This window comes from Gymnodraco acuticeps, unplaced genomic scaffold (genome assembly GCF_902827175.1).
Source record: "Gymnodraco acuticeps unplaced genomic scaffold, fGymAcu1.1, whole genome shotgun sequence".
NCBI lineage: Eukaryota > Metazoa > Chordata > Actinopteri > Perciformes > Bathydraconidae > Gymnodraco > Gymnodraco acuticeps.
The window spans coordinates 35,082-61,923 of NW_022990920.1; the positions used below are offsets into that span (position 1 = coordinate 35,082).

The window sequence follows — 26,842 nt, forward strand, 5'->3', positions numbered from 1 at the left end:
CCTGTCAGTATCCGACAGAGGAGCTGCATCATCAGGCATCCATACCCTTATATGTACCTGGGCTAGGATAGTGCAACGTAATGCATGCACTTATCCTGCTCGAATCGCCATTATAGCATCAATAAAACACCCAAAACACCCTGAATTGAGGTGTGCTAAATAATATTTTGCAGATATTATGATGGAAACTGAAACATGGTTGCGGGCTATGATATTATGTAATGCATGATTATAATATTCATTCTCAGTGTTATTGATGGTCCACTGGTCAGATCCCTGATGTATTATGACCTAATTATAAAGGAAAGACAATTAGCCTAACACGACATGGGAGGAGATATCCAAATGCTCGCTAAATTGAATACTGCTCCGGAAAACTTCGTTTTAAGGTGGACTTGGTAATTGTAAAAGTTATATAAACTTAATAAAAAGAGCACATCCTTTATGTGAATGAATACACTCTACTTTACAATTCGGCGTGCATTATATTTCCAAACATGCACTACTTTTTATTAAATGTCGTTTTTTGAGCTGCTTCAGCCCTTATTTCCACTAGCTTCCTCTGACCAAAACACAACGTGGCGCCTGATGACGGATGGTGGGGAAACGGCTAAATATGGGATTTTATATTATTATAATGTTTTATAGTAAACTAAACACACCCCGAATTTAAGAAAAACTTGTATTTGATCATAAACAATAAGTAAAGTCTATTTTTAAAGCACCTATAGTGTTAAATTATTGCAAAATGGTGAAATTGTCACATGTGTTAAGGTAGTTTGGTGAAGCTTTGCTACATACAACACATACGACACTAAATTAGCACCAAGCTATTTAAACCACGATGGTTGCATTTTTAGATGAATGTGCATAAAGTTACCTTTGCGATCAGAAGAGCAGGGGGGGGGGGGGGGGGGGTGTTCAGGCGATGCAGCTATCCGGCGGAGAGAGCCTCTGCCCGGGCACCAGCCTGCTGTCAGAGCCGATAACAGCAGCGGAGGATCCAGGAAGAGGAGGGAGAAGTACTCAGGTAGTAAAGTACAAGTACTCAGATCATGAAGTAAAGTATAAGTAGCCTACTCAGACCGTGTAATAAAAGGAGAAGTACTCAGATCTTGTTTGAGTAAAAGTAGAAGTACTCAGATCTTGTACTTGAGTAAAATTACTTGTACTCAGATCTTGTACTTGAGTAAAAGTAGAAGTACTCAGATATTGTAGTTAAAGTATAACTACTCAGATCTTATACTTGAGTACAAGTATTCAGGTCTTGTACTTGAGTAAAAGTACTTGTACTCAGATCTTGTAGGCCACTTGAGTAAAAGTAGAAGTACTCAGATCTTGTACTTGAGTAAAAGTAGAAGTACTCAGATTGTGTACTTGTGTATGTTTTGCTTACATATTTAACTGTAACATGAAGTGTATACTTAAGATGTTATACATGTAAGACCGGTAAGACACAAGTGTAAATAGTAAGGTTGTGTCCACTGAACAGATTAAAAACACACATCAAAGACGGTTCAACCTTTTTTTTTTATTAGTACTTCATCCTAAAAGACCATCAGACTGGCTGTTTATTAAAGGCACATCAGGTTTGTTCAGGTACAAACAATCCAAAGGTACAGACAAGTCCTGGGTTAAATCCTCACCTTATGCATTCTTCTACTTGGTTTTAAACGCTCATATGTACACACTTATTCAAAAGAAAACACCCGTGGTATTCATGTACTGCACATACACACATGAGGAAGTGATGTGTCCTGTGTTTTCACAGCAATACAACAGATTGTTACTTGGTTGATGAAAGTACCATCATTTCTCAAAGAATCAAATGATTAGAACACAGAGGCTGTGCAATAACAACGCCCGCAGACACTTGAGCTACTTTCACTATAACTGCTCTTCTAAAGTCAGGATAATGTGGTTTACCTGCAGTCACTCCATCAGTAACAACAGAGTTACGCAATACTAGTTTGACTTCATTATTTCAGTGGCTTACAAGAGGACAGGTTGGGCTTTGACCATTAAAGCTAGGGCATCACGAGGGTCCGTATGTTTGTTGTTTTACTGCGTTAATTTATCAAGACAGCAGGTAAACATGTACTTGTTTCTATTAAGGTGATTAAAGTCTCAGCTCTTAAAGAATTACAATAAGTGATTTTCCCCAGACACTTAAAACACAACCAAAAGCAAAACACACCTCACACACACACACATCTTTGATTAAATGTAAACATGGATCCTCTCTGACGGGCGATGTCTACAGGAGTCACACGTGCAGAAACTAAACGATTTGATGGTTTGATATAAGCGAGTGCCGTGAACCCAGGTGAACTAATGGATAAAGCAACGACAAATGAAAGGAAGCCGAACTCAAACATGGAGAGGGTTTGAGTCAAAAAGTATTTCCTAAAATGTCAAATATATATAAATTGCACAAGAGCTCGTCAGTAAAAGCAGTTCCCGACATGCTGCACATGAATAGATATTATTATTTCTGTCCCTTATTTACTGCAGACTGTGTTTAATGACGTGGGAAGGAGATTGTTGTCACTAAGATGTAATTACAGTCATTGCTTTAAGTGCAACGTCCTTAAATGACCTGATGACTTTGCAGTTTATTCCAATAAAGGCTTTTATTTCGTGGTCTTTGCAAAATCATCTCTTAAATTCGTCCGTAGTTTGTAGACCAGCGTCTTGTTTAAACTTCCACCTCCAGCACTGCGAGTTATCACGACGTCTGGATCCCAGATACTGCAAATATTGGTGCTTCCACAAAACAAAATAGATAACCCTTTGCTATGTGGTTAATAACAGAAAGCAGACCCTCAAACCAGGGAAAGACACTTATTCTAAGTCTTTTTTTAAAGTCAGAATTTCTTTTTTGTATCAATTTCTCTATTTTTTTAAGTTAGCTGGCCGGCTCTCTGGTGATTGGTCAACAGCTTAGAGATGTCCCGCCCCTTAGCCTATCACGTACCATGTGTTGGAGAGCTATCGATGTCACTATAGGCTCAGGAACAGCGGATTTGAGCCTCTGCAGACCATTTACATGCACTAACAGCTATAGGACACTGGAGGAAAAGGGACAGCAGAAAGACTCTTCCCTGACATAGTGAGCAGACTAGGCGTTGCGCAGCACGGAGTTCTCCAGGCTGAAGTCGTACTGGAAGCTGCTCAGGTTGTAGCTCAGCTCTGGGTTCAGCAGCAGGTCTGGGATCAGCTGCAGGCTGGACATCACTGTGAGGACGTGAGGAGACAGAGAGAAGGGGACGTCCTCCAGGAGGTCCGGCAGGACGGAGGAAGACTCCCCCACTGAGGAAGAGGAGGAGGGGGGAGGAAGGGGGGCGGGACGCTTTATATCAGAGGCGAGAGAGGGGTACGGACAGGAGGCCTGAGGAGGAAGAGGAGGAGGAAGAGGAGAGAGAGGGGTTTCATTATCACGGGGGAAACGGGGAGAGTCGCTCCATTTTATAATTAAAGAATGATACAAATAAATATATGTATGTTTTTATAAAAGCACAAGTTAGAGTAAAAAGATAAACATTAAATACAAATATTTATACAAACATAAAAAGTATTTGAGGTTAAATAAAATAAAATACAGAAACGAATAATATGTTTAGAAACATGGGAATGTGAAAATGTCTCACTGAGAGAGAGGGTTCAGGGGCAGGAGGAAGAGGAGGAGGACGAAGAGGAGGAAGAGGAGGGGCGGGACGCTTTACCTCAGAGGGGAGAGAGGGGTACGGACAGGAGGCCTGAGGAGGAAGAGGAGGAGGAGGAAGAGGAGGGGCGGGACGCTTTACCTCAGAGGGGAGAGAGGGGTACGGACAAGAAGCCTGAAGAGGAAGAGGAGGAAGATGAGGAGGAGGACGAAGAGGAGGAAAAGAAAGAGGAGGGGCGGGACGCTTTACCTCAGAGGGGAGAGAGGGGTACGGACAGGAGGCCTGAGGAGGAAGAGGAGAGAGAGAAGGATTTCATTATCACGAAGGAACTGTGAAAGTTACTCAATAAAAAGAGAAATATAAAATAAAATGTACAACACATAATATTTGATGGATAGTTTGTTAAATATTGAACACTTAGAAATCTCCACATGAGATGAATATGAACTCTTTATTGAGACCTCACCTTGGGCGGCTGCACGATGACGTACCCTGAAGACGGCTGAGCGACGTTCAGACTCTGAGTCTTCCCCCTCTGCTCCTCCAGCGTCTCTCCTGGAGACCAGAGGACAGCGTTAATCACAAGGGACGACAATCAATATCAGGACTCAGAGAGACACGAGGAGAGATGGAGCTCTGATGGAGTCAGGACTCAGAGACACGAGGAGAGCTGGAGCTTTGATGGAGTCAGGACTCAGAGACACGAGGAGAGCTGGAGCTCTGATGGAGTCAGGACTCAGAGACACGAGGAGAGCTGGAGCTTTGATGGAGTCAGGACTCAGAGACACGAGGAGAGCTGGAGCTCTGATGGAGTCAGGACTCAGAGAGACACGAGGAGAGCTGGAGCTCTGATGGAGTCAGGACTCAGAGACACGAGGAGAGCTGGAGCTTTGATGGAGTCAGGACTCAGAGACACGAGGAGAGCTGGAGCTTTGATGGAGTCAGGACTCAGAGACACGAGGAGAGCTGGAGCTCTGATGGAGTCAGGACTCAGAGAGACACGAGGAGAGCTGGAGCTCTGATGGAGTCAGGACTCAGAGACACGAGGAGAGCTGGAGCTTTGATGGAGTCAGGACTCAGAGACACGAGGAGAGCTGGAGCTCTGATGGAGTCAGGACTCAGAGAGACACGAGGAGAGCTGGAGCTCTGATGGAGTCAGGACTCAGAGAGACACGAGGAGAGATGGAGCTCTGATGGAGTCAGGACTCAGAGAGACACGAGGAGAGCTGGAGCTCTGATGGAGTCAGGACTCAGAGAGACACGAGGAGAGCTGGAGCTCTGATGGAGTCAGGACTCAGAGAGACGAGGAGAGCTGGAGCTTTGATGGAGTCAGGACTCAGAGAGACACGAGGAGAGCTGGAGCTTTGATGGAGTCAGGACTCAGAGAGACACGAGGAGAGCTGGAGCTTTGATGGAGTCAGGACTCAGAGAGACACGAGGAGAGCTGGAGCTTTGATGGAGTCAGGACTCAGAGACACGAGGAGAGCTGGAGCTTTGATGGAGTCAGGACTCAGAGAGACACGAGGAGAGCTGGAGCTTTGATGGAGTCAGGACTCAGAGAGACACGAGGAGAGATGGAGCTCTGATGGAGTCAGGACTCAGAGAGACACGAGGAGAGCTGGAGCTTTGATGGAGTCAGGACTCAGAGAGACACGAGGAGAGCTGGAGCTTTGATGGAGTCAGGACTCAGAGAGACACGAGGAGAGCTGGAGCTCTGATGGAGTCAGGACTCAGAGAGACACGAGGAGAGCTGGAGTTCTGATGGAGTCAGGACTCAGAGAGACACGAGGAGAGCTGGAGCTCTGATGGAGTCAGGACTCAGAGAGACGAGGAGAGCTGGAGCTCTGATGGAGTCAGGACTCAGAGAGACACGAGGAGAGCTGGAGCTCTGATGGAGTCAGGACTCAGAGACACGAGGAGAGCTGGAGCTTTGATGGAGTCAGGACTCAGAGAGACACAAGGAGAGCTGGAGCTCTGATGGAGTCAGGACTCAGAGAGACACGAGGAGAGCTGGAGTTCTGATGGAGTCAGGACTCAGAGAGACACGAGGAGAGCTGGAGCTTTGATGGAGTCAGGACTCAGAGAGACACGAGGAGAGCTGGAGCTATGATGGAGTCAGGACTCAGAGAGACGAGGAGAGCTGGAGCTCTGATGGAGTCAGGACTCAGAGACACGAGGAGAGCTGGAGCTTTGATGGAGTCAGGACTCAGAGAGACACGAGGAGAGCTGGAGCTTTGATGGAGTCAGGACTCAGAGAGACACGAGGAGCGCTGGAGCTCTGATGGAGTCAGGACTCAGAGAGACACGAGGAGAGCTGGAGCTTTGATGGAGTCAGGACTCAGAGACACGAGGAGAGCTGGAGCTCTGATGGAGTCAGGACTCAGAGAGACGAGGAGCGCTGGAGCTCTGATGGAGTCAGGACTCAGAGAGACACGAGGAGAGCTGGAGCTCTGATGGAGTCAGGACTCAGAGAGACGAGGAGAGCTGGAGCTCTGATGGAGTCAGGACTCAGAGAGACACGAGGAGAGCTGGAGCTCTGATGGAGTCAGGACTCAGAGAGACGAGGAGAGCTGGAGCTCTGATGGAGTCAGGACTCAGAGACACGAGGAGAGCTGGAGCTCTGATGGAGTCAGGACTCAGAGAGACACGAGGAGAGCTGGAGCTCTGATGGAGTCAGGACTCAGAGAGACACGAGGAGAGCTGGAGCTTTGATGGAGTCAGGACTCAGAGAGACACGAGGAGAGCTGGAGCTCTGATGGAGTCAGGACTCAGAGAGACACGAGGAGAGCTGGAGCTCTGATGGAGTCAGGACTCAGAGAGACACGAGGAGAGCTGGAGCTCTGATGGAGTCAGGACTCAGAGAGACACGAGGAGAGCTGGAGCTCTGATGGAGTCAGGACTCAGAGAGACACGAGGAGAGCTGGAGCTCTGATGGAGTCAGGACTCAGAGACACGAGGAGAGCTGGAGCTCTGATGGAGTCAGGACTCAGAGACACGAGGAGAGCTGGAGCTCTGATGGAGTCAGGACTCAGAGACACGAGGAGAGCTGGAGCTCTGATGGAGTCAGGACTCAGAGAGACACGAGGAGAGCTTTTTTTTTTTTTTGGAATGCATTTTTTATAAAACACACCTCCAACTAAGAAATTGAAATTCACTCTTGGCTTCCTTTACAGACTTAAATGTTGTTTTTCAACTTCTTCCCGTAAAAGGTTGGTCTCTGGCTTATTGCTGTCCCAGCTGGACTACGGTGATACCATTTATAGATGTGCCTGTCCCTCTGTTTGGGCCACACTTGACCCACTCTACCATAGGGATGCAACGATACCAAAAACTCACGGTACAGTATTTATCGCGATATTGAATAATAAAGGGAAAAATACAAAAAAATTTACTCGGAAAATGTTTCTTTATTAAATAATAAATCTGATTTGTACAGCATGTTAGTAGGATAGCAGTATTTTAAAGTGTCATGGTGTTATGCCGTGTTATGCATGCCCTCCAAAAGGAAGTGATATAGTTTCCAAACCGTACTTTGCCGTACAGATCAACACATGTCTGGGAGGTTTTGCTTTACGCTGTGTGCGCTCCCGCGAGGTGCATGCACCCACGGCATAACAGCGCCCCCCCCCCCCCGTTGACAGTTCACGAGCGTGCTCTCTTGTGAACTGTTCAGACCCGACGGGTAATAAGGGATTATGACGGATATTTACGATCCTGTCTGTCAAAATGACGGACAGCGAAAAAGTCTAACGCCACCTCAGTGGGACGGAGAGACATGCTTTGGCCATGGGTGCCAGCAGTGGGTCAAACTGTGCATTGTCTCTCCACCACTTCAAAAACAATACAGTTGTTGCCAAGAAGGTGAGGCTTATTGACAGAGATATAGATATACTGTTGGTACTTGTCAATGTCTCTAGGTGTGTACATGTAGCTCTGTAAATACCATGTCCTTTTGTTTTATCTGTTGTTTTATGTTCATGTTGTAACCTACTTGCTGCCATGTTGGACAGGTCTCTCTTGAAAAAGAGATCGATGATCTCAACGGGACCATCTGGTTCAATAAAGGTTTAAAACAAAAAAAAGTGTTTTTAAAAATAAAATACATCATTTTTAAATCGCGGTAGATTTTGTCAGTCTCACGACGGTATTGGGACGTTTATTTACCGCGATATTTGGTATATCGTTACATCCCTACTCTACCATGCTGCACTGCGTTACATATACACACCCTATAGGACTCATCATTGCACACTGTAGCCTAACTGGATGGTCCTCACTTAGTGTGCGTAGGATGCAGCATTGGTTGTTATTCATGTATAAAGCCATTTTAGGAAAGCTTCCACTCTACATATGAGCCAGATCTGCTCCAGTTTGTGACTCTCACAGCCTCAGACCCAGAGCCTGGGTACGGGTCCAGGTTCCTGCCGTGCGGACTGAGGCTGGGAAAAGGAGTCTTTTTCATTACGGTCCTTGGTCTTGGAATGACCTTCAATCACGCCTCAAACTGAGGGCACTTGTCTCAATAGCATGTTTTAAATTGAAGTTGTCTGAAGTCCTTCCCACCAGCTGCTCTTGCAGTAATAACTCGTACCTTTCTTACTGTCCTAATGTGCTCAATGTAGGGACTGCTTTTTCCTCTTTTGTTTTCTTAGTTGTGTTCTCTGTGTTGTATAGGTCTGTGTTGTGTGTAGCGTTGCTGCCTTCTTGGCCAGGTCAGCTTTGAAAATGGTTAAATAAAAAGACTGGATTTAAATACAGGTTCCCCCTCTTCAGATGTGCTGTCTACAAACTGATGTACAGACAGGAATATTTAATTCAATATCAGAATAGACAGATGTTCTCACCAACGATGACGAAGCCTCCGTCGGCTTCCTTCTCTGACGGAGATTTCTTCGACTCTTTACGGAGTCCCAAGAAACTCAGCATGATGCTCCTCTGAAACACAACATGGAGGTTAGACTGAAACTCAACATGGAGGTTAGTCTGAAACACAGCATGGAGGTTAGACTGAAACACAACATGGAGGTTAGTCTGAAACACAACATGGAGGTTAGTCTGAAACTCAACATGGAGGTTAGTCTGAAACACAACATGGAGGTTAGTCTGAAACACAACATGGAGGTTAGTCTGAAACACAACATGGAGGTTAGACTGAAACACAACATGGAGGTTAGTCTGAAACGCAACATGGAGGTCAGTCTGAAACACAACATGGAGGTCAGTCTGAAACGCAACATGGAGGTTAGTCTGAAACGCAACATGGAGGTTAGACTGAAACTCAACATGGAGGTTAGTCTGAAACTCAACATGGAGGTTAGTCTGAAACTCAACATGGAGGTTAGTCTGAAACACAACATGGAGGTTAGTCTGAAACTCAACATGGAGGTTAGTCTGAAACTCAACATGGAGGTTAGACTGAAACTCAACATGGAGGTTAGCCTGAAACGCAACATGGAGGTTAGTCTGAAACTCAACATGGAGGTTAGTCTGAAACTCAACATGGAGGTTAGTCTGAAACACAACATGGAGGTTAGTCTGAAACACAACATGGAGGTTAGTCTGAAACTCAACATGGAGGTTAGTCTGAAACTCAACATGGAGGTTAGACTGAAAGTCAACATGGAGGTTAGTCTGAAACACAACATGGAGGTTAGTCTGAAACACAACATGGAGGTTAGTCTGAAACACAACATGGAGGTTAGTCTGAAACTCAACATGGAGGTTAGTCTGAAACTCAACATGGAGGTTAGACTGAAACTCAACATGGAGGTTAGTCTGAAACTCAACATGGAGGTTAGTCTGAAACACAACATGGAGGTTAGTCTGAAACACAACATGGAGGTTAGTCTGAAACTCAACATGGAGGTTAGTCTGAAACACAGCATGGAGGTTAGTCTGAAACTCAACATGGTTCTCCTCTGAAACACAACATGGAGGTTAGTCTGAAACTCAACATGGAGGTTAGTCTGAAACTCAACATGGAGGTTAGTCTGAAACACAACATGGAGGTTAGTCTGAAACTCAACATGGAGGTTAGTCTGAAACACAACATGGAGGTTAGTCTGAAACACAACATGGAGGTTAGTCTGAAACACAACATGGAGGTTAGTCTGAAACACAACATGGAGGTTAGTCTGAAACACAACATGGAGGTTAGTCTGAAACTCAACATGGAGGTTAGTCTGAAAACACACATGGAGGTTAGTCTGAAACACAACATGGAGGTTAGTCTGAAACTCAACATGGAGGTTAGTCTGAAACACAACATGGAGGTTAGTCTGAAACACAGCATGGAGGTTAGTCTGAAACTCAACATGGTTCTCCTCTGAAACACAACATGGAGGTTAGTCTGAAACTCAACATGGAGGTTAGTCTGAAACTCAACATGGAGGTCAGTCTGAAACTCAACATGGAGGTTAGTCTGAAACACAACATGGAGGTTAGTCTGAAACACAACATGGAGGTTAGTCTGAAACTCAACATGGAGGTTAGTCTGAAACACAACATGGAGGTTAGTCTGAAACTCAACATGGAGGTCAGTCTGAAACTCAACATGGAGGTTAGTCTGAAACACAACATGGAGGTTAGTCTGAAACACAACATGGAGGTTAGTCTGAAACACAGCATGGAGGTTAGTCTGAAACACAACATGGAGGTTAGTCTGAAACTCAACATGGAGGTTAGTCTGAAACACAACATGGAGGTTAGTCTGAAACACAACATGGAGGTTAGTCTGAAACTCAACATGGAGGTTAGTCTGAAACTCAACATGGTTCTCCTCTGAAACTCAACATGGAGGTTAGTCTGAAACTCAACATGGAGGTTAGTCTGAAACACAACATGGAGGTTAGTCTGAAACACAGCATGGAGGTTAGTCTGAAACACAGCATGGAGGTTAGTCTGAACTCAACATGGAGGTTAGTCTGAAACTCAACATGGAGGTTAGTCTGAAACACAACATGGAGGTTAGTCTGAAACACAACATGGAGGTTAGTCTGAAACTCAACATGGAGGTTAGTCTGAAACTCAACATGGAGGTTAGTCTGAAACTCAACATGGAGGTTAGTCTGAAACTCAACATGGAGGTTAGTCTGAAACTCAACATGGAGGTTAGTCTGAAACACAGCATGGAGGTTAGTCTGAAACTCAACATGGAGGTTAGTCTGAAACTCAACATGGAGGTTAGTCTGAAACACAACATGGAGGTTAGTCTGAAACTCAACATGGAGGTTAGTCTGAAATCTGCAACCATGGAGGTTAGTCTGAAACTCAACATGGAGGTTAGTCTGAAACTCAACATGGAGGTTAGTCTGAAACTCAACATGGAGGTTAGTCTGAAACACAGCATGGAGGTTAGTCTGAAACTCAACATGGAGGTTAGTCTGAAACACAGCATGGAGGTTAGTCTGAAACTCAACATGGAGGTTAGTCTGAAACTCAACATGGTTCTCCTCTGAAACTCAACATGGAGGTTAGTCTGAAACTCAACATGGAGGTTAGTCTGAAACTCAACATGGAGGTTAGTCTGAAACACAACATGGAGGTTAGTCTGAAACACAGCATGGAGGTTAGTCTGAAACACAGCATGGAGGTTAGTCTGAAACTCAACATGGAGGTTAGTCTGAACACTCACATGGAGGTTAGTCCCTGAAACACAAACATGGAGGGTTAGTCTGAAACACAACATGGAGGTTAGTCTGAAACTCAACATGGAGGTTAGTCTGAAACTCAACATGGAGGTTAGTCTGAACTCAACATGGAGGTTAGTCTGAAAAACTCAACATGGAGGTTAGTCTGAAAACTCAACATGGCAGGTTAGTCGAAACTCAACATGGAGGTTAGTCTGAAAACTCAACATGGAGGTTAGTCTGAAACACAACATGGAGGTTAGTATGAAACTCAACATGGAGGTTAGTCTTGAACACTTCAAGCATGGAGGTTATCTGAAACTCAACATGGAGGTTAGTCTGAAACACAACATGGAGGTTAGTCTGAAACTCAACATGGAGGTTAGTCTGAAACTCAACATGGAGGTTAGTCTGAAACTCAACATGGTTCTCCTCTGAAACTCAACATGGAGGTTAGTCTGAAACTCAACATGGAGGTTAGTCTGAAACTCAACATGGAGGTTAGTCTGAAACACAACATGGAGGTTAGTCTGAAACTCAACATGGAGGTTAGTCTGAAACACAACATGGAGGTTAGTCTGAAACACAGCATGGAGGTTAGACTGAAACTCAACATGGAGGTTAGTCTGAAACTCAACATGGAGGTTAGTCTGAAACACAACATGGAGGTTAGTCTGAAACTCAACATGGAGGTTAGTCTGAAACTCAACATGGAGGTTAGTCTGAAACACAACATGGAGGTTAGCCTGAAACACAACATGGAGGTTAGTCTGAAACTCAACATGGAGGTTAGTCTGAAACTCAACATGGAGGTTAGTCTGAAACACAGCATGGAGGTTAGTCTGAAACTCAACATGGAGGTTAGACTGAAACACAGCATGGAGGTTAGTCTGAAACTCAACATGGAGGTTAGTCTGAAACACAGCATGGAGGTTAGTCTGAAACTCAACATGGAGGTTAGTCTGAAACACAGCATGGAGGTTAGTCTGAAACTCAACATGGAGGTTAGTCTGAAACACAGCATGGAGGTTAGTCTGAAACACAGCATGGAGGTTAGTCTGAAACACAGCATGGAGGTCAGTGTGAAACGTATTCATCAGGTTCAGGTCTGAAGACAGAAAGGCTCTTCTTCAGGAGATATGATTGATTTCATAAATCAAAGTAGAAGTACTCAGATCTTGTGAGTAAAAGTAGAAGTACTCAGATCTTGTGCTTGAGTAAAAGTAGAAGTACTCAGATCTTGTACTTAGTAAAAGTAGAAGTACTCAGGTCTTGTACTTGAGTAAAAGTAGAAGTACTCAGATCTTGTACTTTAGTTAAAGTAGAAGTACTCAGATCTTGTTCTTGAGTAATAGTAGAAGTACTCAGGTCTTGTACTTGAGTAAAAGTAGAAGTACTCAGATCTTGTACTTGAGTAAAAGTAGAAGTACTCAGATCTTGTACTTTAGTTAAAGTAGAAGTACTCAGATCTTGTTCTTGAGTAATAGTAGAAGTACTCAGGTCTTGTACTTGAGTAAAACTAGAAGTACTCAGATCTTGTACTTGAGTAAAAGTAGAAGTACTCAGATCTTGTTCTTGAGTAAAAGTAGAAGTACTCAGATCTTGTTCTTGAGTCAAAGTAGAAGTACTCAGATCTTGTACTTGAGTCAAAGTAGAAGTACCAGAGTGTAGGAATACTCTGTTACAGTAAAAGTCCTGCATTCAAAATGTCCCTCAAGTGAAAGTAGGAAAGTATTCTCATCAAAATATAGTGAAGGACAGTAAAAGTATTCGTTGTGCAGATTGGTCCATTTCAGAATAATATATATGATATGTTTTATAATGATTGATCATGAAAGTGTTCTCAAAGCTGGTGAAGGTGCAGCTAGTTTGAAGTACTTTGTATACTGCAGGGTAGCTGGTGGATTTACTCCAGGTGGAACTAAAGTCTGATTCAACACTTGATTAGATTTCACATCATTCATCCACATCTGAGAAGTAACTAAAGGTATAAATACATGTAGTGGAGGAAAAGTACACAGTAGCAGACAATGGAAATACTCAAGTAAAGTACAAGTACCTCTAAATTGTACTGAAGTATTTGAGCAAATCTTTCTAGTTATCGAAACTAGTTTTAACAACAAAGTCAAATGAATTCCTCTTAAAGTCAAAACGTCTTACTTTCAGTTCTTCTCTCTAACTTCAGGATCTCATGTTTCTGTTTCTTTGAGTCCACGAAGTTCAGAAGAGTTATTTTAGCCAAAATAAAACCTGATATATTTTCCGTTGTTTCTTTTTACAGGGAAGTTGTTGTTATGACACCGACGTGCCTGACCTTCCGTGTTCGTGTAGAAACAACAACGCCACACACAGTTCCGCTTACAACCCCAGCTTTATGTTACAAGAAGCGCAACTTTATTATTATTATTATTTATAAACTGTATTAACCAAGAGTCATTTACAAACCTTTAATGCCCTTTATTTCAGTCAGTTCTAATGGTGCAAATCAGTATGATAAAACAAATTAAATAACCCTATTAATGCTGTGTCCTTGTGATAAACGTGGCTTTATTGCTTGTGTTTAATTGGATGTGTTATCTGATTTGTTTACCTTTGTTAAGAGTCTTTGAACACATGATAAATAAAATGTATTAATGTTATTATTATCACAATAATACAGCGGAACTAATGATTGGTGATCCCGGGGAACAACATGTAAGAGCACAGCGGATATGTCGTCAAAAGACGATCGATTTTAACTCCAGCGTTTCCCGTCATTACAAGCAAACCGTTTTCGAACGTACATATTTAAACCCCGCCCGGGTAGAATAACACGTGACAACAAACCGAACGTACGTCACATTTCCCGCGCAGTATTGTCTCGTCTTGGCTCCTTCAGTGAACAGCTTCAAAATGGCAGGAATATATGACGTCCCGAAACCCAGAATAATCTGCTCTATGTTGTCGCAGAACATCAACAAACCCGTCTGCTTCGTCGGTCGTGTGGAAAAGGTCAGTATGAGTTTATAAAAGTGGAGTTAAAAGGTTGTTTTAACGGTTAAAACATGGATTAACGTGTTGGTTTTCCCGCCATGTTAGGTCCACCCGTCGGGGAAGACGTTCACAGTCTGTGATGGAGAAGGGAAAACGGCCACTGTGGAGCTGAATGATCCTGTGAGTACTCCTATTATTACTTTACTTTAACTAGTGTCACTATCAGGTGTTACATAGTATATTTACAGGCCTTTCTACATCATTAGGAGCTACTCTTTAGCCCATAAAAAACACCAGTGTATTCTTATATTGTGAAAGCTGTAATTTACCTAAAACTACATCCTATGTTTTCATATCTAGCATATTGATGTCATGTCTTGATCTTTTGGACGTTTTAACAACATTTAATCGTTAAAACCTCTTACAATAAAGTGTTTTTTTAGAAGTTAGTGTCGTGTCTCTGTCAGAACAGTATGACCATTGATAACACTGAACAACACATGTGTACAGAAGCGATCTAATGATTTTATTTGGCTAGAAGTTCCTGTTATTTGACATTATTTAAGATGCAATGGATATCCTCCTATTTTATATTGATAATATTAATAAAGATTTATTTGTATTGCACTTTGTATACAATAGGTGCAAAGTGCAACACAAATGAGGAATTCAAATATATGTATATGTGTTTGGAAAAGATAGGAGGAAAATAATAGTACAAATAATTCAGATTTAAAAATAAGTCTGAATGTTTAATTTAGACTTTTTCTCAGATTTCCGAATTAATATTTTGAGAAAAAGTCTAAATTAATTTGACTTTTTTTCGGATCCTTTTCGTTTAAAATTTGAATTTTCTCCATAAATACAAAATTGTTCAGAGAAAATCTCAGATTTCTCAGATTTGTAAACAAAAAAAATGATCAATGTTTTCAGAAAGGAACTTCCTTCAGAATTATGAGAACTTTTTTTTTTATTCGCTGTCAAAGTTTTTTTAAATTAAACTGAGAAAAAATTTGAAAAATAAAATCTGAGTTAAGATATTCAGGTTAAAACCTTTTTGCGAGACTTCCGGTCCGACACAGAGATGGAAGCATAGAGCAACACGCTCCCGACCCAAAATATCTAAAAACACTGTCCGAACAACGCAATCCAACTCTCTGAGAGCATTTAAATCAACGGGGAAATATCGGACTAACGAAAAATGTCCAGAAAGGGAAAGAAAATCAATACCCAAAGTAAAAAGCACGACGAGGAAGAAATCGATCAGCTGTCTCAAGCAAGCAACAGCATGGATGATGACAAGCAGCCAGATGACGCAGATCACAGCGGGGAGGCTAATATGAGTTTAATTCTAAAAGAGCTGCGAGACTTTAGAAAAGACTCCTGCCAACAACTCAATGGAATAAAGGAAGACATCAATCAAATTAACAAAAGAATGGAGGAAGCAGAGGAACGAATTGACGCAGCGGAGACCAGGATCCAGTCATGGGAAGAGGTGGTGACAGGCCTAGTGAAGCTACAGGTACAGACCGAGGCTAAACTGACGGACCTGGAGGGACGAACACGGCGCGAGAACATAAGGATCTACGGAGTAGAGGAAGGTGCAGAAGCCATGTCGACATCTGTGATCGCTTTTGTGGAAGAGCTACTAGTTAAAGGCCTGGAACTGACCCCCTCTACGCTACAGATCGAGAGGGCGCACCGTGCGCTCGGCCCCAAACCTCCGGCAGAGGCCTCACCGAGATCACTGGTGGTGAAATTCTCAAATTTTAAAATGAAAGAAGACGTAATCAAAAAAGCCTGGCAGAAAAAGGGTTTTTATTTCAAAGAAAAAAAGGTCAACGTGGACCACGATTACGCACCTGAATTGCAGAGAAGGAGAAGGCAGTATGCGGAAGCCAAATCGGCACTTAAGGAAAGAAACATAAGATTCCAGAGCCCATTCCCGGCCAGATTAAAGTGTTCTATGAGGACAATCCAGTGGTCTACAACTCGGCTGAGGAGGCAACAGCAGACATGGTGAAGAGAGGGATACCAGTGACTGTCCTGCAGAACCCAAGCTCGTTAATGGACCAGATTAACCGGCTGACCTGGGAACCCAGCAGAAAGCGAGGAGATCAACTGCACCCGAGCTCCAAGTTACACTTCAAGGAACGGCTTCGAAGCTTTCGACATCGGGATACCTGATAAGTAGCACTGAGACTATTTTCTTTTTTCTTCCTTCCTCCTTGCCTTTACTATTATTATTTTCCTCTCTACCCAAAGGTTGAGATCAAACTGAATAGAACGCTTATACCACGGGCACATGTGGGCACATTTTGGGTCGGTTTGCTACCCTCTGTATTTTATGGACCTATGTATCAGCTTAAGGGCTGAAGAGGGCCCCCTTCCATCACTAAGAGGAAGAGACTTTCCCTCCACATTCCAACACTCCAAGGCACAATATGTGGCCTTAAATCTGGAAGTCAATGTCATTTATGTTTGTGGATATTATTCTGTTACATTTTTTTTGGTTATAGTTTTGTATTTTATTAATGTTATATATACAACAGGGGATGTTGGAAATGATTTAAATGTAGGAACTCATGGATTTAAAATAAAGGCAAATAATCAGCATGCAGAGTAAAGGGTCAATTAAAGTAATTACATACAATGTGAACGGTCTGGGAAACCCAATTAAAAGGAATAAAGTCATGTCAAAATTAAAAAGAGATGGAGTTGAAATAGCCCTCCTTCAGGAGACTCATCTAACAGAACAGGAACACCAAAAACTTAAAAAGTGGAACTTCAGTTCATATTCATCCTCATACAGAAAGGGATCCAGGAGGGGCGTAACAATCTTAATCTCCAGTAAATTAAACTTTGAATGCACATGTGAAAAAAAGGACAAAGATGGGAGATATGTACTGATTCGGGGAAATTTGGAGGGTACTTTAGTTACCCTCCTGAATGTATATGCCCCCCCGGGATCTGAATGGTCATTTTACAAACACATTTTTGAAATAATAACATTGGAGGCCCAAGGAATTCTAATTTGTGGGGGAGATTTCAATGTTAGACTTAACCCAACTTTAGATACATCAAAACCCCTTCCCTCAGGAGGGAAAAAAATCACCAAGAACATTACATTGATCTTGGGAGACCTAGGGCTCTCAGATATATGGCGAGACCTAAATCCGTCTACGAAAGATTTTACCTTTTACTCACACCCACACTCAGTATATTCAAGGCTCGATTATCTGTTTATGTATCAGAAAGATTTTTACAGGGTCCAAAATTGCAGTATAGGGACCATGGACTTATCAGACCATGCCCCGGTCTCCATGGCACTAAATCTAGGACTAGAAAGGAAAAGCACAATCTGGAGATTGAACACAGGAATTCTTAACCAAATTAGGCCTCAAATCAGGACCGATATAAAAGATTATCTGAACGACAATGACAATGGAGAAGTGTCCCCAATAATCTTGTGGGATGCATGCAAAGCTGTCCTAAGAGGAAAAATAATTGGCTATTCCTCAAACATAAATAAGCAAAGAAAAGAGAAAACAAATCTGCTTCAAACAGAACTAAAACATCTAGAAAATATACATAAGAAAACCCTAAATACAAAAACTAAAATGGAAATAGATAAAAAAAAGAACGAACTCCATGAAATCCTCTCTAACGACATAAAAAATAAAATGATCTTTCTAAAACAAAGTTACTATGAGGTAGGAGGTAAATCAGCAAAACTATTGGCTTACAAACTAAAAAAAACAACAGGTAGAAAACACAATTTACAAAATAAAAGACCCTGAAACAAGTATTATACATAGTAATCTAAAAGACATACAACAAACGTTTGTCTGTTTCTATAAAAACCTATACACACAGCCTAAAATAGATAAAACCAACATCAGGAGTTTCCTTGACTTGATCACTTTCCCTAAAGTGAGGGATGAGCAAAATCACAATTTAATTAGAGAAATTACGGGAAAAGAAATAGAAAAGGCAATCGCTGATTTAAAACCCAATAAAGCCCCAGGCCCAGACGGTTTCCCTTCTGAATGGTACAGGGAAATGATGGATCTACTGATCCCAACAATGAGGGATGCTTTTAACCACGTGCTTCAGACAGGTATAGCTCCCCCCTCATGGGGCGAAGCAGTAATCTCCCTGATACCAAAGGAAGGGAAAGACAAATGTGACTGTGGAAGTTATCGTCCAATAAGTGTGCTAAATCAAGACTATAAGATCTTTACCCACATTTTGGCAAAAAGACTCGAAGAAATCCTCCCTCGGATAATAAATCTAGATCAGACAGGATTTATCAAACAACGGCAAACTCAAGATAATATCCGCAGAACTCTACATATAGTTGAACATATATCCAAAAACAAACTCCAGGCAGTACTTTTGAGCCTTGATGCAGAAAAAGCCTTCGATCGAGTTAATTGGAAATTCCTATACCAAGTTCTTGAAAAGTTTGGCTTTCACAAGACATTTATTAATACTGTTCAAGCATTGTACGACAACCCTTATGCAAGAATACAAATAAATGGAGCCATATCAAATTCTTTCAACCTTGAGAGAGGGACACGACAGGGATGTCCAATTAGCCCTCTGTTATTCGCAATTTATATCGAAGCTCTGAGTTTGGGGGTTACTCAAAATAACAATATTACCGGCATAAAAGTATATGGCCAGGAACATAAATTATCATTATTTGCTGATGATATATTAATATACCTGTCAAACCCAGATGAATCATTCTTGAGTTTACTGACCTTTTTGGATACTTATAGTTCTGTCTCAGGGTACAAACTCAATATAACAAAAACCCAAATACTGAGCTTTAATTACAAGCCAAGCCAACATATAAACTCGACCATTGTTCTTAATTGGGAACTGGACCACTTAAAATATCTGGGAGTAAACATCTCTAAAGATTCAGAGGACTTGTATACACTAAACTTCAACCCTCTAAATCAGAAAATAAAAGAAGACATAAATAGATGGAACTTGATCCCAGTGCTGAGCTTTGAATCTCGAATAGAATCAGTGAAAATGAACATCCTACCTAGACTTTTATACCTTTTCCAGAATCTACCAATTGAAATCACAGACAAGCAGTTTAACGAATGGGATAAAACCATATCAAGGTACATTTGGCAAGGGAAGAAACCAAGGATTAGATTCTGTACTCTTCAACTAGCAAAAAACAAGGGAGGAGTAGCGCTCCCCTGCTTGAAGGACTACTATATATCAGCCCAATTAAGAAGCTTGTTCTGCTGGTGCAAGCCAGACTACAGAGCTAGATGGAAAGAAATTGAGAATAATGTATCAGGAGAAGTACCAATCGAGGCAAGGTTAGGGGATAAAAAACATATTAAAAACTTACTGGAAAAAGATAACCGCTGGATCAACCTCTCTTTAAAACTATGGCTGAGGGCCATCACCAGGAGTGACTTGCTGGAGGAAATGAAGATATTAAGATGGTGCTCACATGATCTTGATTTCACCCCAAGCAAGCTAGATACAACATTTAAAGGCTGGGCCAAACATGGACTTACTTCATATTGCACATTTTTCAGCAAAGGAACTATGTTTGATTTTCAAACATTAAAAAAACGATATGGGTTGAATAACGGTGATTTTTTTAGATTTCTACAGGTACGCCATTACTTAAATAGTTCCCTGTCAGACAGCCAGAAGGCCCTTGAAAACCCTTTATTAATAGTTTTCACCAGTGCATACACATCAGACACAGGGATGAAAGTAATCTCCAAACTTTACCAAGCTCTTCAAGATATTAAAAAGGAAAATACTTTCTATATAAAACACAAATGGGAAAACGAAACATAAAAAACCATCCCTGACGAAGTTTGGACAAGCTACTGTACTTTTCAATGGAAGATCTCTAGCTCAGGCACCTACAGAATGTTTAGTTGGAAGATGCTGAGCAGGTATTTTTTCAGCCCTGCCCAGTCATCACATCAGCTAGGGCCCCCCAGCTGCTGGAGGAAATGTGGTTCTCAGTTAGCACATCACTACCATTTGTTTTGGACTTGCCCTTTAATAGTAACTTTTTGGCAAAAGATCCATGTAGAAATTGAAATAATACTACAGGAAAAAATCCCATTAAACTGGGATGAATTTCTATTTGGGCTCGTACATTCAATCCCCTCAAACTTAAAAACAAACAATTATTTGGAATTCTTACTGTTGCAGCAAAAAAAAGCAATAACTAGAAAATGGCTCAAAGCAGACATCCCCTCTCTTGACAACTGGTATGACAAAATCCACGAAATCTATATCATGGAAAGAATCACATTCTCAATGAGGCTACAGGAAAACACATTTGAGGAAATATGGAAAAAGTGGAGAATTGACATATCCCAAAGACGACCATCCCTTGTTTGACTGTTCCTATACACCGATTGAATGTATATAGATGTGTATGTATGGACACATGTATGTGTGTGTGTATTGTATGCATATATGCATGTTGATATGAATGCATGTGTAGACATTTGCTATTTCAAACAACCCCTGTGTACTTTTTCGTTTTTATTTTATTTTGACTAATTTTGTTTGCTATTTCATTTGTCACTTTTGGGTCTCTAAAGATATATGATTTGAAAAACTGTACTTGTATTATAAAATAATGTGACCCCAAATAAATAAAGAATTAAAAAAAAAAAAAAAAAAAAACTTTTTGCACACATGCAGCTTCTGAACGTAATATTACAATTCTAGGAAGGAGGTAAAAAAGGTTAGATAATAAACAAATAGAAAATGATCCAATAGTGTACTTTTATATTTCCTGTTTGTTATATTTTGGATTGAGCTTTTCGGAAAGTTTCCGGTTTCCTGGGAATTTTGGAAATATTCGATGCAAGATTAAACAAAAAAACATGACATTTCAACAGATTTTGTAGAACAGAACAAGTTTTAATTATTTAATTGAACAATTATTTGTTTAATTGAAGAACGAAAACAGGAATGTTGAGTTAAATATTACTCATCCCCCCCAAACCCCACTCATTAAAAAATTAACACAAATGCACCCCCATCCAAAAATCCCAATCGCAACAGCGGTAATTAAAGTTTCAAAGTCTCAAAATGCATCAACTGCTGTCTCAAACTGGATGAATGTGAAGTATGTTGTTAAAGGAGGATGAAAGCGTAATCAAGGAGCACTATTGGAGCGACTTTGATGGTTATTGGACTCAGGATTCATTCATTTGGATTCCCGCTGTATGAAGACATTAAAGGACGGCGCAAGTGGAAACAATTCACAAAGGGATTAAACTGTTTAAAACACGTGCTCAAAGTAAGCCGGATTTTGCCGATGTGTTTCTGTGGATTCAAAAGTCGTAAATAATCTACAAAATGGAGGAGACCGATCTGATCGGAGCAACTGACAAATAATCCAACTGAAACCGGCATGGACAATGACGGTGTTTTAAACATGCAGAAAAGCCCGGTGTGGACACTTTACGGCAGAAGACACATTCCTATTGAAGACTACTGGGCGCCCCCAAGTTGGGAACCACTGCAGTAGACCACCAAAATAAAAATTAAATGAGATCCAATTGTGGCGGACGATATTTACTTGTACAAATCAATGTATGGGAAACACTGTTTAGATGTCTGTGTGAAAACAGTGCATTTTATATCCAGTACTTGTGTATACGGGCTTAACGAAGTGTATCTCATCTTTATACATAATGCAAATGGTACAAATACCTTTTATCCAGTCAATAAAACGTGTTATCGATCCCGCAGCTGGACGAGGAGCTGAGTGGAGTCGTGGAGGTGATCGGGATGGTTTCCAATAAAGGAGTCATCATGGCCACGACTTACAACCTGCTGCGAGACGACAAGGGCGTTCCTTTCGGTGAGCTTTCATATTCAGTTCTTTGTTGAAGCTTTTATTCATTTAGACTTTTTCTCAGAGTTTTGAGAAGAAGCCAAATGTTAAACATGTTGACGTGGAAATGGTTCTTCTTGTTTCTGAATTAATTGAAGGATCAACTCTGGATGTTATTTACTAAAACATCAACATGTTGGATGTTGGAAAAGATATCAGTGTTTTTTCACAGATTTATGAGAAAAGAAAGTCTGAAAAAAACATTTTCAGAAATAGAACATTTGACTTTTGAAGTTTTAAAAATGAACTCAGAACTTGGAATTATTTTAGTTTGCATTAACAACAAAGCACACATTACATCAAAGGACACGATTTTTAATTCAGGTTAAAACAGATCTATATTCTTAAGAGACATTAACGTGGATCATCGTGTCTTCATCGTGTCTTTGTGTCTTCATCGTGTCTTCATCGTGTCTTCATGTCTTCATCATGTCTTCATCGTGTCTTCTTCATGTCTTCATCATGTCTTCATCATGTCTTAATGTCTTCCTTGTGTCTTCATCATGTCTTAATGTCTTCCTTGTGTCTTCATCATGTCTTAATGTCTTCATCGTGTCTTCTTCGTGTCTTCTTCATGTCTTCATCATGTCTTCATCGTGTCTTCATCATGTCTTCATCGTGTCTTCTTCGTGTCTTCATCATGTCTTAATGTCTTCCTTGTGTCTTCATCATGTCTTAATGTCTTCTTCATGTCTTCTTCGTGTCTTCTTTTTGTCTTCATCATGTCTTGATCGTGTCTTCATCATGTCCTCTTCGTGTCTTCTTCATGTCTTCTTCGTGTCTTCTTCATGTCTTCATGTCTTCATCGTGTCTTCTTCATGTCTTCATCGTGTCTTCATCGTGTCTTTTTGTCTTCATCGTGTCTTCATCGTGTCTTTTTGTCTTCATCGTGTCTTCATCATGTCTTCTTCATGTCTTCATGTCTTCTTCGTGTCTTCTTCATGTCTTCTTCGTGTCTTCTTCGTGTCTTCATGTCTTCTTCGTGTCTTCTTCATGTCTTCATCGTGTCTTCATCGTGTCTTTTTGTCTTCATCGTGTCTTCATCATGTCTTCTTCATGTCTTCATGTCTTCTTCGTGTCTTCTTCATGTCTTCTTCGTGTCTTCATCGTGTCTTTTTGTCTTCTTCGTGTCTTCTTCATGTCTTCGTGTCTTCATGTCTTCTTCGTGTCTTCTTCATGTCTTCTTCGTGTCTTCATCGTGTCTTCTTGTCTTCATCGTGTCTTCATCATGTCTTCTTCATGTCTTCATGTCTTCTTCGTGTCTTCTTCATGTCTTCTTCGTGTCTTCATCGTGTCTTTTTGTCTTCTTCGTGTCTTCTTCATGTCTTCGTGTCTTCATGTCTTCTTCGTGTCTTCTTCATGTCTTCTTTGTGTCTTCTTCGTGTCTTCTTCATGTCTTCATCGTGTCTTCATCGTGTCTTTTTGTCTTCTTCGTGTCTTCTTCATGTCTTCTTCGTGTCTTTATGTCTTCTTCATGTCTTCTTCATGTCTTCTTCGTGTCTTCTTCATGTCTTCATGTCTTCATCGTGTCTTCTTCGTGTCTTCTTCATGTCTTCATCGTGTCTTCATCGTGTCTTTTTGTCTTCATCGTGTCTTCATCATGTCTTCTTCATGTCTTCATCGTGTCTTCTTCTTGTCTTCATCGTGTCTTCTTCATGTCTTCTTCATGTCTTCATCATGTCTTGTCTTCATCGTGTCTTCTTCATGTCTTCTTCATGTCTTCATCATGTCTTGTCTTCATCGTTTCTTCTTCTTGTCTTCATCGTGTCTTCATCATGTCTTCTTCATGTCTTCATCATGTCTTGTCTTCATCGTGTCTTCTTCTTGTCTTCATCGTGTCTTCATCATGTCTTCTTCATGTCTTCATCATGTCTTGTCTTCTTCATGTCTTCATCATGTCTTGTCTTCATCGTGTCTTCATCGTGTCTTTTTGTCTTCATCTTGTCTTCTTTTTGTCTTCATCATGTCTTCTTCATGTCTTCATCATGTCTTCTTCTTGTCTTCTTCATGTCTTCCTCATGTCTTCTTCTTGTCTTCATCATGTCTTCATCATGTCTTCTTCATCGTGTCTTCATCGTGTCTTCTTCTTGTCTTCATCATGTCTTCATCATGTCTTCTCTTCATCGTGTCTTGTCTTCTTCATGTCTTCCTCATGTCTTATTCTTGTCTTCATCATGTCTTCATCGTGTCTTCTTCTTGTCTTCATCATGTCTTCATCATGTCTTCTTCATCGTGTCTTCTTGTCTTCATCGTGTCTTTTTGTCTTCATCGTGTCTTCCTCGTGTCTTCTTAATGTCTTCCTCATGTCTTCCTCATGTCTTCTTCATGTCTTCTTGTCTTCATCGTGTCTTCTTCATGTCTTCTTCATGTCTTCCTCAATGTCTTCTTCATGTCTTCCTCATGTCTTCTTAATGTCTTCCTCGTGTCTTCCTCATGTCCTCATCGTGTCTTCATCATGTCTTCTTGTCTTCATCGTGTCTTCCTCATGTCTTCCTCATGTCTTCTTGTCTTCATCGTGTCTTCTTAATGTCTTCCTCATGTCTTCATCGTGTCTTCATCGTGTCTTCCTCGTGTCTTCCTCATGTCCTCATCGTGTCTTCATCATGTCTTCTTGTCTTCATCGTGTCTTCCTCATGTCTTCCTCATGTCTTCTTGTCTTCATCGTGTCTTCTTAATGTCTTCCTCATGTCTTCCTCATGTCTTCTTGTCTTCATCGTGTCTTCATGTCTTCTTAATGTCTTCCTCATGTCCTCATCGTGTCTTCTTCTTGTCTTCATCATGTCTTCCTCATGTCTTCTTAATGTCTTCATCATGTCCTCATCGTGTCTTCTTCTTGTCTTCATCATGTCTTCATCATGTCTTCTTCATCGTGTCTTCTTGTCTTCATCGTGTCTTCTTGTCTTCATCGTGTCTTCTTAATGTCTTCCTCATGTCTTCCTCATGTCTTCTTCATGTCTTCTTGTCTTCATCGTGTCTTCTTCATGTCTTCTTCATGTCTTCCTCAATGTCTTCTTCATGTCTTCCTCATGTCTTCTTAATGTCTTCCTCGTGTCTTCCTCATGTCCTCATCGTGTCTTCATCATGTCTTCTTGTCTTCATCGTGTCTTCCTCATGTCTTCCTCATGTCTTCTTGTCTTCATCGTGTCTTCTTAATGTCTTCCTCATGTCTTCATCGTGTCTTCCTCGTGTCTTCCTCATGTCCTCATCGTGTCTTCATCATGTCTTATTGTCTTCATCGTGTCTTCATCATGTCTTCTTGTCTTCATCGTGTCTTCCTCATGTCTTCCTCATGTCTTCTTGTCTTCATCGTGTCTTCTTAATGTCTTCATCGTGTCTTCCTCATGTCTTCTTAATGTCTTCCTCGTGTCCTCATCGTGTCTTCTGTCCTCTTCAGATCTGGAGCTGTACACTGAGGCTCTGAAAGTGATCCATGACTTCCCGCAGCACTACCCGTTCCAGATGGCTCTCAGCGGATGAGTTCTGTCCTGTTCTTCTGTTGTACAAAATGTGTTTTATTAAATAACTTCTGTCATTCAAATTAAAATGTGTAAAGACCAGAACATCCAGTCGCACGGTTTCATTTCATTTTGCAGGAAATTCTTAATTTTTCTTTTTAATTTTTGTTCTGAGAAAATAATTTTTGGAGAAAAAAAGTCAAAATTCTGATTTTTTTTCTCTCAGAATAAAACATTTCATTTTGATCAGAACTAAAATATATATTTTTTTTTTCCTTTTTTATTCATTTTAGTTTGAGAAAGTCACCGGTGCGCTAAGTAGGAAGTGGAGCCCACAGGAGAGAGCCGTTGCATTGCAGGCTGTTGTGTTTGTGTGGGGAGATGACAGCGCATGCATTCGGACTTCATTTTAGGGACATGTCGGCCAGCGGTGTAGAGCGGTTTGTTCAAGCACCGGAAAACAGGAGAGTCTGAACCAGTCTGCCTTGATCTATGAATTCATGTCCGTGACTCTGAGAGTCTCTGCTGCCCGCAGCTGTTTATAGAAGGAAAACAAACACTCTGAACACACACACACACACACACACACACACACACTGAGCGAGCTGAGCACTAACAGACTCACATCATGCACTCTGGTGACCGGACATCTCCTTCATAAAACCAGTAATCGGGCAGTTCCTGGCGCTGCAGCCGTTTCAGGAAGTGAATGAGGTTTTCCTTCTATAACACATATATAAAAAAAACATTTATTTTTTGTAGTTCTGAGAAAAAAAGCCAGAATTCTGACTTTTCTCTCCAAAAAAAAGAAAATCCCCCCAGAAGGTTTTTCGTGTGGCTTTAATCCTCTTCCACAGTTTGAGTCTATGAATGTATGGATATATTGAGTCTGGATGCAACACGATTTCCCCAAATGTTCCCGAGCCGTGTGAACGATGTGAGGCTTCAATCTGCTCGTCCATCAGGATGATTGATGACCTCTACTCTGACATTAGATTTGATCAAAGAGGAAATGATGCTGTGAGAAAATATCACTGTTCGGCAAACCGACTGTATATCATTAGAGAGAGGGGGGGGGTTACTGTCAGGGGGTACAAGAAGCCTCTATATAGCCTGGGGGGGGCATGTTGCTGCAAGCCCAGATATCTGCTCACACTCACTCTCATATAAACTCATTCTTATCATTAAATCCCAAAAGATTAA

General features: G+C 41.3%; 2 protein-coding genes across 4 annotated transcripts; one reads left to right on the forward strand and one right to left on the reverse strand.

The window, feature by feature from the left end:
- Window positions 1-1,511: 1,511 nt before the first annotated feature.
- Window positions 1,512-13,615, reverse strand: umad1 (UBAP1-MVB12-associated (UMA) domain containing 1). Of its 3 annotated transcripts, XM_034234009.1 has the most exons (6): window positions 13,454-13,615; window positions 8,510-8,600; window positions 4,132-4,220; window positions 3,915-3,947; window positions 3,726-3,758; window positions 1,512-3,391 (listed from the first exon to the last, which is right to left on the reverse strand). In XM_034234009.1, the coding sequence occupies exons 2-6, from the start codon at window positions 8,589-8,591 to the stop codon at window positions 3,122-3,124; spliced, it is 507 nt and encodes a 168-aa protein (XP_034089900.1). In that variant the 5' UTR covers window positions 8,592-8,600; window positions 13,454-13,615; the 3' UTR covers window positions 1,512-3,121. The 3 variants fall into 3 exon arrangements, with proteins under 3 accessions (XP_034089900.1, XP_034089901.1, XP_034089902.1); XM_034234010.1 differs by lacking the exon at window positions 3,726-3,758; XM_034234011.1 differs by lacking the exons at window positions 3,726-3,758; window positions 3,915-3,947.
- A 472-nt stretch (window positions 13,616-14,087) lies between these two features.
- Window positions 14,088-25,746, forward strand: rpa3 (replication protein A3). The gene is made up of 4 exons (XM_034234008.1): window positions 14,088-14,284; window positions 14,372-14,446; window positions 22,040-22,151; window positions 25,579-25,746. Exons 1-4 carry the CDS (start codon window positions 14,186-14,188, stop codon window positions 25,659-25,661), a joined length of 369 nt encoding a protein of 122 aa, XP_034089899.1. The 5' UTR covers window positions 14,088-14,185; the 3' UTR covers window positions 25,662-25,746.
- The last annotated feature ends 1,096 nt before the right edge of the window (window positions 25,747-26,842 follow it).